We start from the raw sequence: 14,571 nt of genomic DNA, 5'->3' as shown, positions 1-14,571 counted from the left end.
AACACTTATCTTTCATCTTTTTCATAACGTTCTCACTGGTGTGAGGTGATATCTCATTGTGGTTTTAATTTGCATTTCCCTGATGATCATTGATATTGAAAAGTTTTTTATATACCTGTTGGCCATTTGTATGTCTTCTTCTAGGAAATGTCTATTCAGGTCATTTGCCCAATTTTCGATTAGCTATTTGGGTTTTTTCTTACTGAGTATCTTGAATTCCTTACATGTTTTGGATATTAGGCCCTTACTTGATATATAATTTGCAAATATTTTTCCCAATCTGTGGGTTATCTCTTCACTCTGTTATTTCCTTTGCTGTGCAGAAACATTTTAGTCTGACACATTCTCATTTGTCTATTTTTCCTTTTATTGTCAATGTTTCTGTTGTCATATTCAAGAAATCATTACCTAGACCAATGTCAGGAAGCTTTTCCCCTGTTCTAGTAGTTTTACAGTTTCATGTCTTGCATTGAGGCCTTTAATCTATTTTGAGTTTATTTGTTCGTATCTGGTATAAGTGTCCAATTTCATTCTTCTGCATGTAGATATACAGTTTTCCCAGCAGCATTTATTGAAGAGACTGTACTTTCTCCTTTGTTGGTATTAGTCCGTTTTCATATTGCTATAAACAGCTGCCCAAGACTGGGTAATTTATAAAGGAAAGAGGTTTAATTGACTCACAGTTCAGCATGGCTGGGGAGGCCTCAGGAAGCTTACAATTGTGGTGAAAGGTGAAGGGGAAGCAAGGCACCTTTTTCAAAGGCATCAGGAAGGAGAATACTGAGTGAAGGGGGAAGAGCCCCTTATAAAACCATCAGATCTCCTGATAACTCACTCACTATCATGAGAACAGCATGGGGGAAACCACCCCCATGATTCAACTATCTCCACCTGCTCTCTCCCTTGACACATGGGGATTATGGGGATTACAATTCAAGATGAGATTTGGGTGGGGACACAAAGCCTAAACATATCAGCCTGTTCTTGGCACCTTTGTCAAAAATCAGTTGTCTGTAAATGCACAGATTTATTTCTGGACTCTACTCTGGTCCATTTGTCTATGTGTCTGTTTTTATTGCCATGCTGTTTTGATACTATAGCTTTGTAGTATATTTTGAAGTCAGGTAGTGTGATGCCTCCATCTTTGTTTTTTGCTCAAGATTACTTTGTCTATTTGTAGTGTTTTGTGGTTCCATATGAATTTTAGGATTGCTTTTTCTATTTCTGTGAAAAGTGTCAGTGGAATTTTGGTAGGGATCTTAATGTCTCTTTTTAAAAAGTAATTCTTTGTAACTTTTTCCTACTACTATTGGTCATTAAGTATTTCCATTTCTTCTTGGTTCAACTTTGGCAATTAATGTTTACCTAAGTACTCATCTCATTTCCGTAAGAGTTTTGACTGTAAAATAGCATACGCGTAACTAAACATTGTTATCTCCTCTGTATCTGTTGTTACATATTCTGATTGGATTTGCCAGTTTTATTTGTCATATTTTCTCCAATGAATCATCTCTTAGAACTATTAAATCTAAAAATGTTTAATATATTGATTTCCTGTTCTTATCTCTATTTCCTTACTCCTACTTTCCTTAGATTTGTTTTATGCATTTCCTGATTTTTTTGTCTTGAATGTTTATTTGATTGATTTTAATTCTGACTTTAAAAATGAAAACCTATGTGCCTTTAAATGTGCTTCTGGGTAGAGTTTATATCTGTATCTCTAAATGTGTAAATGCAATTTCCTCATTCTCTTCATTTTCTAAATACTTTGATATTGTGGGTTTCATTTCTTCATTGACCAGTTAGATGTCCAAGAGGCATATCTTCAATTTCTTGGAGGTTTGGTTTATTTCTAATGTTATTGAAACTTCTGTAAGAGGGTGAAATATTCTTTCTTCATACTAAACAATGTTGTGATCTTTATTAAACATTTGTCAATCACATTAATTTAATTCTCTACATCCCTTCTTTGACAATTTGATCAAAAACTGGCAAGAGTGTGTTATAGTCATTGATAACAATTACCTATATATCATTTTTTCCAAAAGACAACAGATTTTTTTATGATTTCATTACTTAAGTGAAATCCACTGGCATATCTTCAATTTGAATTGTGTTTTTTATCAATATAAAAAAAATTTCAATGTCCCTTTAAAATAGTTTTCCTTTGAATTCAACTTTGCTGAGATTAGTACTTCCCAGTATTTTTTGTCTTTGTCTGAGTTTCTCATTCATTATTATATTATTATTAATAATATTATTATTATTTTAAGCTTTGTCATTCTGTGTTCAGGGTGTTTCCTGTAAGCAACATTTATAACATGTATCGTAGTCACTTTTCCTTACCCATATTGACCCTTTTTCTGTTTACTCATCCTCAAAAGAAGAGATTTGCTGAGAGTAGTGTTTACTAACTGAGAGTGTATGTGGATATTTTTGCTAAAGTCTACAGTTAAAGTGACCCATTAAACCCAAGACTGCTAGGCTACAATGAGAACTTTACAGCATTTTTAGGTTTTCTAACACTCTGACTAGATAGAGTGATTATAGACTACAGTGTCAAGCATACATGGCTATCTGGCACCCCCCAGAACTCATACTCACCTATAATGTTTTATTTTTGGTCAGGCAGGTTGCACTGCATCCAATACTTCTTGGATGACTATGTCTTATTCCCATTACTTCTTTTGTTTATTATTTTAAAAAATTTTTTATTGATACATATTAGGTGTACTTGTTTTCAAGATACGTGTGATCATTTGATAAATTTATATAGTCAAATCAAGGTAATTTGTATATCTATTACCTTACATATCTGTTCCCATTACTTCTTGTCCTGTGATTCCATGGGAGTTGCACTCCCTGATGTAGTTTAGAAGCAGAGGTACTTGGTTCTGAGTAGTGGTACGGAAGGATGAATGGGAGGGTTCCTTTCTCTTTTCTCCTCCTTCCAAAAGAAAAATAAACGGTAATTATGCATTAAAGCAAAAGCTATTACTATTTTCTCTAGAACTGACCTTGATTTCTGTGGTGAGGGTCTGTTCTGATCATCTCTTATTCACCACATTGGTGACCTGGGGGTGCCTCTTACTCTAAATAGTATGAGATTATGGAAAACATGCATCCTTTTTTTTTTTTTTTTGAGACAGAGTCTACACATGAGACTGACAGCAGTTTATTCGTCACATACTCACAGCCTGGGAAAGGAAAATACCCTGATATGTGCAGGGTCACCTGGGGTTGCACTCAGGCATACAGTGAACAAGCAGGGTCTGTGGGGGGCAGGCTTTGTAGTAACAAAGGGTTGTGGTGACAGGCTGGTTCCTGTCGGCTGAATGTGATTGGTTGCTTTGAATAACGTTGAGAGCTAGCAGGGAAGTGAAACCTCTTAGGTTGAGACCCGGGTGGAGTGCAGCTGGCCTGGCTAATAGGGGAACTAGCCAGGTGGGGAGCTCTTCCCTCTGGGTGAGGAGCATATCTAATGAAAGCAGGGGAACATGTGGTTAGACCTTTGGGGACTGTGAGGCTCAAAGGCATCAAGGCAGCAAATGAAATTTTGAGCCTTACAATGTAGCGCATTAGATAGAAGAGAAATAAACTGTATTTTTCTTTCATATTAGCAAATTTGTGTAGTTTATAGTGTTATAGCATGTGTGTATCACCATATATGTTTCTCAATCCAGTTTCAAAAGCTTTAAATTTAGTGTAAATTGCTCTAAGAATCTCACAGTAGGTTGAATGCCAGTCTCAGGACCGGAGTAGAAATGTTGTCCTTAGGTATTTTAGAAAGAATTTGAGATAAGTGATTTCAAAGACTGAAATCCAGACATTTTAAAACTGTTGAGAAGATGTTAAAGAAAGTCATAAAAGTGGTAGTTGCATTAAACACCAAGAGGTGGACTACAGCAGTGCATTTGATATAACAGCAGGAAGATGAGGGTTCTGCTGAGTGATGTTTCACTTGACCTCTCTGTTCCTTCACTCATTAATATATAAAATAAAGAACGAGTCTAGATGATTCTACAATCCTTTGTCTCTAAAATGACTGTGATAATTTCGGATAAATAGAAACATTTTATTTAGTGTCTACAAGCCCTAATGCTCCAGAATAATTACCCTTTGCCTGTCCCCTACTAATTTATGAATTCCTTTTCTTAAGCAGCATGGAATGCACATTTCCTGGTACACAAAAAAATTCTAAAAAATGACTTTCAAATGAACAAATACATCTAGCTAAGCAAGAGATATTTGGAGGAATTCTGAGCAATGCTAAATATTTTGAGTCCTTTACTACTTCAGCAGTTGAACACTATTACTAACTAGCTGGTTAGTATTATGAAAGTACTTAACTAGGGTGCACTGTGGGCATTACGAATGGCAGGAAATGAATGACCCATCAGACTCTATGTGGCACACTGTTTCTCATGCTCCTGTTCAGCTATCCTGCGATCTGGAGAAGTTTAGTTAGTCTCATTCTAGACCTCAAGTCTTCACTATGTCTCCTTTGCAAGGATGCTCCTGATTTCAATCAGCTACTGGAAATGTCAGATGAAAAATGGCACAAATGTGAATTACGACAATAAAAGTTTATAAGCTACTAAAATAAAGTTATAGTACCTAAGAGCTGAGTCAACTGACAATGTTAAATGGAACATTTTACAACCAGTCCTGGGATAATGATAAAAAAAAAAAAAGGCATACAGAACATGAAGAACTATCTTACAGGAGACAGACCCAAGATCAAGCTCAGGCTACATGATGGTGTGTGAGCTACCTGGAAAGGGGGCAGGAGGAGGTGATAATGTAAGGTTTGTGGAGTGCCTCCTCTGTGTCCGGCCCTTGACAACCATTATCTCTTTAACTTCTCATGACAACTCAGTAAGGGAGATTCTGTTATCATCATTTCATAGAAGAGAAACTGAGGCTTAAGTGGTCCAGTTATTTGCCCAACGACTACACTGTTAAGGCAAGATTTAACTTTAGAAGTCTACCTGACTCCAAAGCCCATGCCCTTTCTATATCTTTTTATACCCAATTCTGTCTCTTCACATAGACAGATAATCTCCATATAAATAAAGTAAATTTTAGGTGTCCTGAAGAATCTTTCTGTCTGACTTGATACAAGTGTTTGTCCCATGCTATCAATTCAGGCAATGCTTCTCTTTACCATGTAAATTAGCTATACAGAGAATGTTAAATGAATCTAAATATGGAAAAAATGTGGGACTAGAATGAAGATGAGCATTAGAAAGAAAGCCACATGCTAAAAATGATATTTAAGAATGAATACAGGAGCATTATAGAAAGTTTGAATACGTAATATGGCAATCTTCGGTTTGGGGTTTTCTTTTCTTTTTTTTTTTTTAAGATAATCCCACTCACAAAATGTTTTGTCCATATCCACAGATTTATACTATCTTTCTCTAACTTTTCTAGTACAAATGTCCTTCTCTCCTGTCACCCACAAACTCCCAAATACCAAGTCACAGTACTTGTCATTTCTGTTTTCCACAGCATCCCCAGTGATGAGAGTGCTCTGGTGTGCCCAGGGGGATCTAGTAGTATCTCCCAAAAGCCTGGTATTTGCCATAATGAAACAATTTCCTTAAAATATTATGTTTTACCTTTAAAGATCTTAGTGAATTTATATTCTTCTTCCTCATCTGACTCTCTTATAATATAAAGATAGTCTTTTCAATTACTTATTATGGACCAGAATTCATGCTCCAAGAAGAATTAATGTCATGTTAATTCTGAGGCTTCACATACTCTGTGCAAACTCCTCTTACACTAATCAGAGAAACATGGTGATAAAAAGGTATAATCGCATGACATGCAAAGTGCTGATGTGAAATGAAAAGGACAGAAATACAATTGGGATATTAATTCAAGAGGGGAAAAAATAGCACTGTTTGAATAGGCTTAGAAGGATGGTTTAGTTCTTCCTGAAAATAAGTAGGATGTTATTGCACCTTATCTTGACCTCCACCTCAACTCTCCCCATTCAAGTACAATCAAATGTTTAGTTCCTGTGTGCACACACGCACGGGCACACACACACACATGCACACACACAAAAGCACACATATATACATCAAAAAGGCTACACAATATCCAATAGACAAGACTTATAGAGAAACATTCAGTGAACTTCATTTACTCATCTAAACACCAGATACAGGCATCATGTAACTGTAGCAATAAAACCATAAATTTTCATTATAATAGAACCCAAATAAAATGGTAAAGTGGAACCACAAAATAGGTATAGTAATACTTATTTATACCTATCCTAATACTTATTTTGGTATTATTTTAACAAATAATCCCTATTTGTCAGGCACTGATCTAAATACTAAAAATATAAGGATAAGACACACACAGCTATTGCAAATTAATAGCATAATCAGGATTACCTTTACAACCCAGTTCTTTTGACAAAATAATACCTATTTTGTAAGTTGCACTTTACCGTTTTATTTATTTGTGCTATAATTTATTTAGGCTAGCTTTCAGATATAGGTCCAAGAATATAATAGACACAGCTAATTTTCATTGTTGATCCATAGTAATAGTCATTGAGTAGGTAAAAGACAGAAGACAAACAGCTTTAAATGGGAAGTGGCACAATCACAATTGTCATACTTATGCACTTGCTGACTGTGATCAGAATATTTAAGTTAAATCCCATTTAAAAGTATGCATTGTCAAGGGAGAGGCCAAGAACCACTTTCTACTGCAGGAAACAACCCTACAACCCATGTGCCAAAGATGGTAGTGAAGCCCAGTCCTATTGGGTCAATAGACTGATTGCTCTGGTCCCACACCCTCTTCACCTCCCATTGTAGGAGTTGTTCCTATAAAAAGGCAAGGAAATGATAAAACCTTGGCATTGGTGTCTTCAAAGATGATAATTTCCTGTTCTCATAATGCATAACATTAAAAAAATTCAACTCATTCAGAGCTAGCTACAGTTAAATTAAATTCGCTCTGTTAAGTTAGATTTTTCCCTTTTAAGCATTCTGTAGTGCAATGTAAATACATTTGGTAATACTAGTTCTCCTTGCTGTTTTTAAAGTATTGCCTAAAATTAAGTATCACATATACAATATTTATAAAATAGTGCATTATATTTTATATATTAAACAATACCCCAAAATTTACTGAAGAAATAAAAAGTATGTATGTGGATAGAGATAGAGACAGAGGCAGAGGCAGGGACAGAGACAGAGACAGAGATAGAGATAGAGTTATAGCACAGATCCAAAGCAAAAGTCAAAACTTAGAAGCAAATTAAAGTAATTACCTTGAATCTTGAATAGTTTCATATATACCCAGTATGACATCATAATGAAGTAGAGATCCTTTATTTGGTGGTATCAAATTGAAGAATTTACTTATTAGGTGAAAAGAAAATCTCCATGTTAACCAGAGATTGCAAGTAATTTGACCAATGAGGTCTGTGATATTATCATAAGGTAGCCCTGGATTTATCAAAGTTGTGAAAATAATCTAACATCTATCACCTATATACATCATCTCACTATCCTTACAATTAGCATATGAAACAGACTCTGTGGTCATAGAAAATACTTTTCATTCATTCACTATATATTTGCCAAATAATCCCCACATGCCAGGCACTGTTCTAAATACTACAAATATAAGGATAAATAAGATACACACATGGCTCCTGCAAGTTAATGGAATAGTCAAGATTACCTTTACAACCCAGTTCTTCTGACACCTATATTTGTGCGATGCAAATTACGAGTGTTTTGTGACCTTCAAAATATTTGGGGTGCTTTGCTTATCATTTTACTGTTAATTACAGAATTAAATAAATTTTGACAATCAAGTTTCAGATGAGCTTTTTTGCTTTGTGGATATTACTGAAGCGAACAAAGCTCTATGAATTGTGGAATGATAAAATATTCACAGAAACTTACAACTCTGCAGTTGAATAACAATTACATTTGTTCCAAACAGGCAATTGGTTTCCAAACACATTAAACAAAGGCAATTTAGAAAGCTTCTTCTTCTTCCTGGCATCATTAACATTGTTGAACGTCCTGGGATTCTGGAGTGTTTCACAAAGGTAAGTAAGTGTGTGGTAAGATGAAAAATTTCTGAGTCCATGAAATATTGGTCTGGGAACCATCACTGAGCCAGGGAATTCTGTACACCATGACTGGACAAATTAGAATATTAGAGCAATTCAACAGATTATTCAGGGCAAGAAATTTCAATTTGGAACTTCACTTTTTCCATCAATCCTTATAATAAAATAGTACTTTACAAATTCTAAAACATGTCCTAACACAAGATTTTTTTCCCCACTATGTAGCATCACTTTAGAATTAGAAATAAGCTTATCGATAATAAGAATGAGTGAATCATTACCATTAAAAGCAAATACCATTAAACAAATAGCTAGAAATCTAATGATGCTTGAGATCTGGATCCTATTCAGGCTTTTAAATCAGCAGTGACCATTTCAAGGTCAATTAAAAAAAACTACAAAATCCCTTAGCTTGTCACCTGAGATCACCTGAGAGTGGCTTAATATGTACCATCTACCATCCATCCACCCATCCATTGCCAGCCTCTCTCTCTCTCTCTCTCTCTCTCTCCCCTTGACATATTCTTGGACAGCTGTGTACTTTTGAGAAAATTCTCTAACCTCTCTGGGCCTCTGTTTTTACACATGTAAAATAAAAAACCTCTTGTGGGTTTTAGGGGGACGAATATTGATAAAGGGCTAATCACAATGTCTGTCACGAAGCAGAAACTAAGCAGATTTTCATTTTCCTCACTTCCTTCCATCCATTTATCTCCTTAGTCATTTAGTCATATATTATCTCATCCATTGTCACTTCACCTTTGCCTAGGTCATTATTTTATTAACCTAACAAATCTCTTTTTGAACATCAGCCATGTGATAGGTGGTGTCATAAACCAGAAAGATGTCAAAGTCAGTACGTCAATAAAGGTTTATTTTCACCAGTGTTCTGCTCTCATTGGGCTTATGGTCCAGCATAAGAAAGAATCAAACCTCATGCAAGGCAGAATTGATAACAAAATTAAAAGCCTTAATGGCTCCCTGAATTTTTATATTTCTTACACTCCAAAGTGTATAAATTATCAAACTGATCCTTCACAGTGTATACTTTTCCTAAATGCTGATCTCATTCTTAGATTGAAAATCAAATTAGAGAACCAGAAAGTTTTGCAGAAAGGTCCAACAGGAATGTTCTCAGCATTGTAGCAAAACAGATTTCACGTGGCCTCATTCCCCTCCCTCTACTGCCTCCAGACACATAAGTGGTGCTCACCCAGCAATTCTCAAAAACCTGCACCATCTCTCAATTTTTATTTTGTATCCTATGGTAAGGTTTGATCCTTGTCTTTCATAAAATAATTTAGTCACCCAAGTTGAGTCCAGTTTCACAATTTACATGCTATACAAACTTCAGCAAGCTGTTTAACCTTGCTAAACCTCAGTTACTTCATTTGAAAAATGGAAATGATAAAAATAGTAACTGTATCATAAGGCTTTTGTGAGGATGAGTAAATGCTCTGAAGTGTTAGCAATTGTAATTATAATGGTCTCATGCCTAGCCATATGCTCTCTTCTTCCTCCTTTTTATTCTTCTCCTAGACTTACGTTGAGGTGTGGCCAAGATGACCGCAGTCATGGACAGAGTTCAGGTAGAAATGGCACTGGACCCAGAATCTATTAGCCCAGGGATTTACTCATTAATATATACACTCAACCAACATGCTAAGCATTGTTCCAGGCAATAGAGAAATAGAGTTGAACAGGCAAACTTGTAGTCTACATGGAGCTAACATCTAGGGCCCAAATTAAAATATTCAAGTGTGATTCCATCTCTCTGATTGTGGAACTAGTGAGTTCCTGTAAAGAAGTGAGAAATAGTGGCGTGCAGTGCAGAGGAGGAGGTAAGAATAAAAATATACAACACACCAGAGACTGGAGGAACCAAAGATGAGAAGTGACTAAGTAAAAATGTAAAGTTCATTCAGAAATAAATCTGATTCTTACCAAATCTTCTCCATCTCCTATCTACTTTCTCTTCTCCTGCATACTTTCTTAGGGAGGGAATAAAGATAGAGACAGAGGAAGAAACAAAGCAAGAAGGAAAGAAATTAATTTTCTATGTGTTGAGCAGCCTGTGTTTCTTGGGTGGCATGCTATACACACACAAACAACTGCACTTACTCCCCACCACCTTCTTGGCATATAGATCTTCTCATTCTACATTATAAATCAAAAAACTAAAGTGCAAAGCTAGTTAAATAAACTGACCAAGTTCACACAACTACGATTCAACCCCAAATTTGTCTCTGAAGCCCATGCTTCTACACTTCTATACTATGCTGCCTCCAGGTGCCATAGAAGAGCTGCCTTCTTGCTCTCTGACAATTCCTAACTTGGTTTGGGAGAAAACTATTTCCTTCAGTTAAAATAACTCTACCCACTACCACCTGTTGACGAGCACCCCACAGGAAAAGAATGGATGTCACATGTCAGAAGTAAGGAGATTCTGGAAAATTTGCCTCCAGAGATTAAGCAGCTAGAACCAATGACATCAATGCCAAAGCACATGCTGCCTTGGGGACCTATTGGCCATTGGGATTGGACAGGCCTAGTCAGAAGAGTTAAGCAAGACACAGTATGAAACCTGAGAGAGAAAGACCAGTGTCTGCAGCGAGGAGTGCATGATTCCGATTTTTTTCTATACTGTTTATTTTTTTCAAACACTAATGAACAATAAGCATGCAAAGAAATGGGGAAAAGTACCGATGTCCCAGGGACAGCATTATTGAAACATATTACTTACAAGTCAAATCATATTTAATCTCAGCACATATGCAATCACAATCCCATTTTTTATCAAACCCAAAGGTGTATCTGTTCAGAGCCAGGTAATAGTGGCAAATCTATCAAGAACAAGGCAGTCCCAACTTATTCTTGTCCTCAAGATCTTGAGGACAGTGTATTAATTATGAAACAACATCCTCACCAAAATACAGGTAGGATGAGGTCTGTTTTAGCACCCTAGACACCCCCACAGCCAAGTTCATATTAGTCTGATACAATCTTATTGTTAAGTCCTAGAACCAAACCAATCTTGTGAGGGTTACTGGGACATTATCTCAAATCCCCAGCTGCATAAAGCTAGGAATTATCCATAAATATAAGGCCAGACTTACCTGTCACATGTACCACATCAAACAAACTGAAAACAACCCCTCCACAATCAAATTTGAAATACTGCATTAGTGACATGTCATACTCGAGGCTTTCCAGTTTAGGGGTGAAGGAAGTAGGTAGATGAAAGTAAATATGTCTACAGTGCTTTAATATAAATATGTATTCTATCCCACATTTGGTGCTAAAATAAAAAGAAATTTCAGGTGTTTTGAGAGGGAGGGGGCAGAGAGTGTTTGTTTTTATAACTAACACCACTGTCCTTCCAGTGTTGTGAAACACATGTTATACAGTTGATATTGCACTTGTTTTGTCAAATATTCTAGTAATCTTTTGTGTCTATGCTGTAAGAATTATTGAAAGTGACATAAATCAGAGACAAATGACCAGAGTTGTTCAGGCAGTATTCATTCTCTTAGAGTTACAGTTACAGTTATTTTTAGTAATGTATTGAGAAGGAAAAGAAGGTAAAATTAACTTTTGAAACCTTCACAAATCAAAAATAGATGACTGACCCCATCTATTTTTGAAACTTATGTGTATGTGATAAAATTAAACTTATAGCCGATATTCATTTGTTCATTTGACAAATATTTATTGAACATCTACTATGTATCAATCACTGGGAATAAAGCAGTGAATAAAGCAATTTGAAGTTCCTATTTTGCTGGAACTTACCCGAAAGTGTTTAAGAAAGTAATTTGTCTTTAGAGGCAGTATGCCATGGAGGAAAAGCGCCAGGATTCAGAATAATCAAGTTCTGGTTCCAAATCCAAACTCTGCCAACTACTATTTCTATGAACCTTAAGCAAGTTATTTAATCTCTTGGAAACTTCAGTTTCTTAATCTGTGAAATGGGATGATTCTATCCCACCCTTGCATGGGGCTGGTACTTAGAAGACACTGGAAAGGCAGGTTTTTCTGGAGGTTGGGGATGGAGAGTGCACATTCTAGAAATATATTCATAGACTCCTTCTTTGACAATGGTGCTTTCCACATAATCTCAGCACTGAATTTACAAATTCCCAGTAAACCTCTTATGCATCCTGACCGCCATGAAATCTGTCAAGTCAATAGGCTTTCAGCCTTCTCACCATCTCTCTGTCAGCACTGAAGACAGCGTAGCAGGTTGTTAAAAAGCGCCACCTAAAGGTCCTTATGAGACACTTTACTAAGTCACAAAAACTCCTTTTGTCCTTTTAAAAAGGCTGTTTTGGTGAGCAGCGCTCTTAAATAATCGTCACTGTTGTGCCAGTATCTATGAGCCCATCATAAAAGGTAGACAAGCGCAGGAGGGAAGCAAATGATTTATCAATTCATCTACATCTGGTCCTAAGAAAAGCTTTCTTTCTTTCTTTTTTAGATATTGTAATCTAAATCATTTTAATGCCCAGAACATCCGTGGAAGTAATCTTGAAGAAACACTTCTCCTCCACGAAAAATCTCTGAAATTTTATGGCAGTATACAGGAATTTTCTTCAAGTATTGATCTTTGGGAGACAGCCCTATGCAACTGTGTTTGAGTCTACCTGTCTTATGAGAACAGTATTCATTGTTTTCTTCTTCAGTTGAGCATTTTATGTGTTTTAGTGTAAAAGCCAATATATACGGAGGTGATTTTACAAATATCATCTGTATACTTTATTTACAAAGACTAATTATGAATTTTCTAGTAAACTGTCATGCTTTTGCATTAACATGTTATAGCATTAGAATTAATAAAATAATTTCAAAGTCTCGGTGATTACTCTATGACAAAAAAAATGACAGTTTTCTATACACCAATAATACCTTACAGCTTTCTACAATGGTTCAGCCACTGAAAGCGTATGGCCTTTTTTTTGGAGTTTTAATGAGTCATTAGAAGCAAAATGACAGTATTTTAATATACTCTCTTTCAATACACTTAGTGATCCCTTATTACATGCGACCTTATTACATTGTGACCATATACTGTATATAACTGAGTAAATAATAAACATATACATGATTTTCTATATTTGCTGTTAATATTATGCTATCAAAATATGACTTCATTAAGGACATTTTCTCTGAATTTAAAAGCAGTATTACTAAAATAGATGTCCTTAACAAAGAGAATGTCCGCATACTAAAAAAGTTGAAAAATAAATGTAAGTTATGGAATTGTTGGAATTAAAAGAAAGAAGGAAATTAGGGAAGAGAAAATGAGGGCTGAGAGGAGGGTAAGTGACCAAACCAAATAGAGATGCTTAAAGGAATTATACGAATAACATCTTTCGGTCTCCACTGCCAATTCAGATGCATTCAGAAAATTATCTTCTAAGAGTTTCTTCTTTCATAAGCAAAAATATGTGGAAACTCATTTTTTAAAAAATCAAATAAAATTAAAGTCTGTTTCTCAGTAGCAGTATTTGTCAACATTTGGTTGAGGACAACTTGCTACAGGTGAATCTTTCTGGCCCCTACACAGACTGCCTTAACTCCAATCTTTTTTTGAGATTGGGGTCCAGCAATTGGTGGTTTTAATAAGCACACCCAAATCATTCTCATGTTCCCTAAAGTTTAAAAGCCATTGCTTTCCAGGACAATTCATGTTGGATAGGACAGGTGAGTTTATCAGCCGACTGCAAATTATTCTGCAATTATGCACCTCCCTTGTGTATACATAAAATATTTTAGGTCTGTAGAATAAAAGATTTACTCAACTTGATTAGATATGCTACGCATTTTTAATTGCAAAAGAGGAGCTGTAAAGCACCAGGTGTTTCTGTTACTCAAACTATTTTTTGTTTGAGGACAAATGAAAAGACTTGCTGGTACAGGCATAAATTCGTTTCCTGCAACTTTTTCAAATCCTTTCTGTTTAGCAATTGTTTCCTGGCAAAACAGTGAGGCAGACCCCTAATATTCCTTAGAACCTTTCCTTGCTGCAAAAGGTTAAATGCCAAGTTTGCAATTTGGGTTTAATGAACACCCACAAGAGCAAGAAATCTTTAAACACTTCACCTCGGTACAAGTGAGAAGCTCTAGTCCCTCTTACTGATACAAAAGGAGCCTGCTTTATTTTGTTCTCCCCCTCCCCACAAATTTGCCTTCATCTCCTTAATTTCTACATCATAATAGAAAAAGGTGCTCATTACGGTTTCACTTGTCCTTAGAGCTGAAAGATCTACAGAATTATAAAGTTGACCCAAAGCAACCACCAAAAGAGCTTAGAATCCTCACGTTGGCGTTGACACTCGTGATTAGCTAAATTGCAGTAACTACACAGGCTTCCATTCGGAACAGGATGCATTCACACAGCAGTTTCTTCTCTACTGCCTAGCAACATTATCATTGAGCACCTGGAATAG

General features: G+C 35.9%; 1 protein-coding gene across 1 annotated transcript in view; it reads left to right on the top strand.

Moving 5' to 3' along the window:
* Window positions 1–13,928, top strand: part of SLC15A5 (solute carrier family 15 member 5) — an 88,857-nt gene extending 74,929 nt beyond the window's left edge. Inside the window, exons 8-9 of the mRNA XM_001142606.6 lie at window positions 7,990–8,098; window positions 12,600–13,928. Of these exons, the coding sequence (XP_001142606.4) occupies window positions 7,990–8,098; window positions 12,600–12,759 (269 nt within the window). The 3' untranslated portion in view covers window positions 12,760–13,928. The remainder of the gene's footprint in view (window positions 1–7,989; window positions 8,099–12,599) is intronic.
* The last annotated feature ends 643 nt before the right edge of the window (window positions 13,929–14,571 follow it).

Source organism: Pan troglodytes, chromosome 10, assembly GCF_028858775.2.
Source record: "Pan troglodytes isolate AG18354 chromosome 10, NHGRI_mPanTro3-v2.0_pri, whole genome shotgun sequence".
Lineage (NCBI taxonomy): Eukaryota > Metazoa > Chordata > Mammalia > Primates > Hominidae > Pan > Pan troglodytes.
The sequence above is the reverse complement of the archived record's forward strand: the minus strand, read 5'-3'. Positions and strand labels throughout refer to the sequence as shown.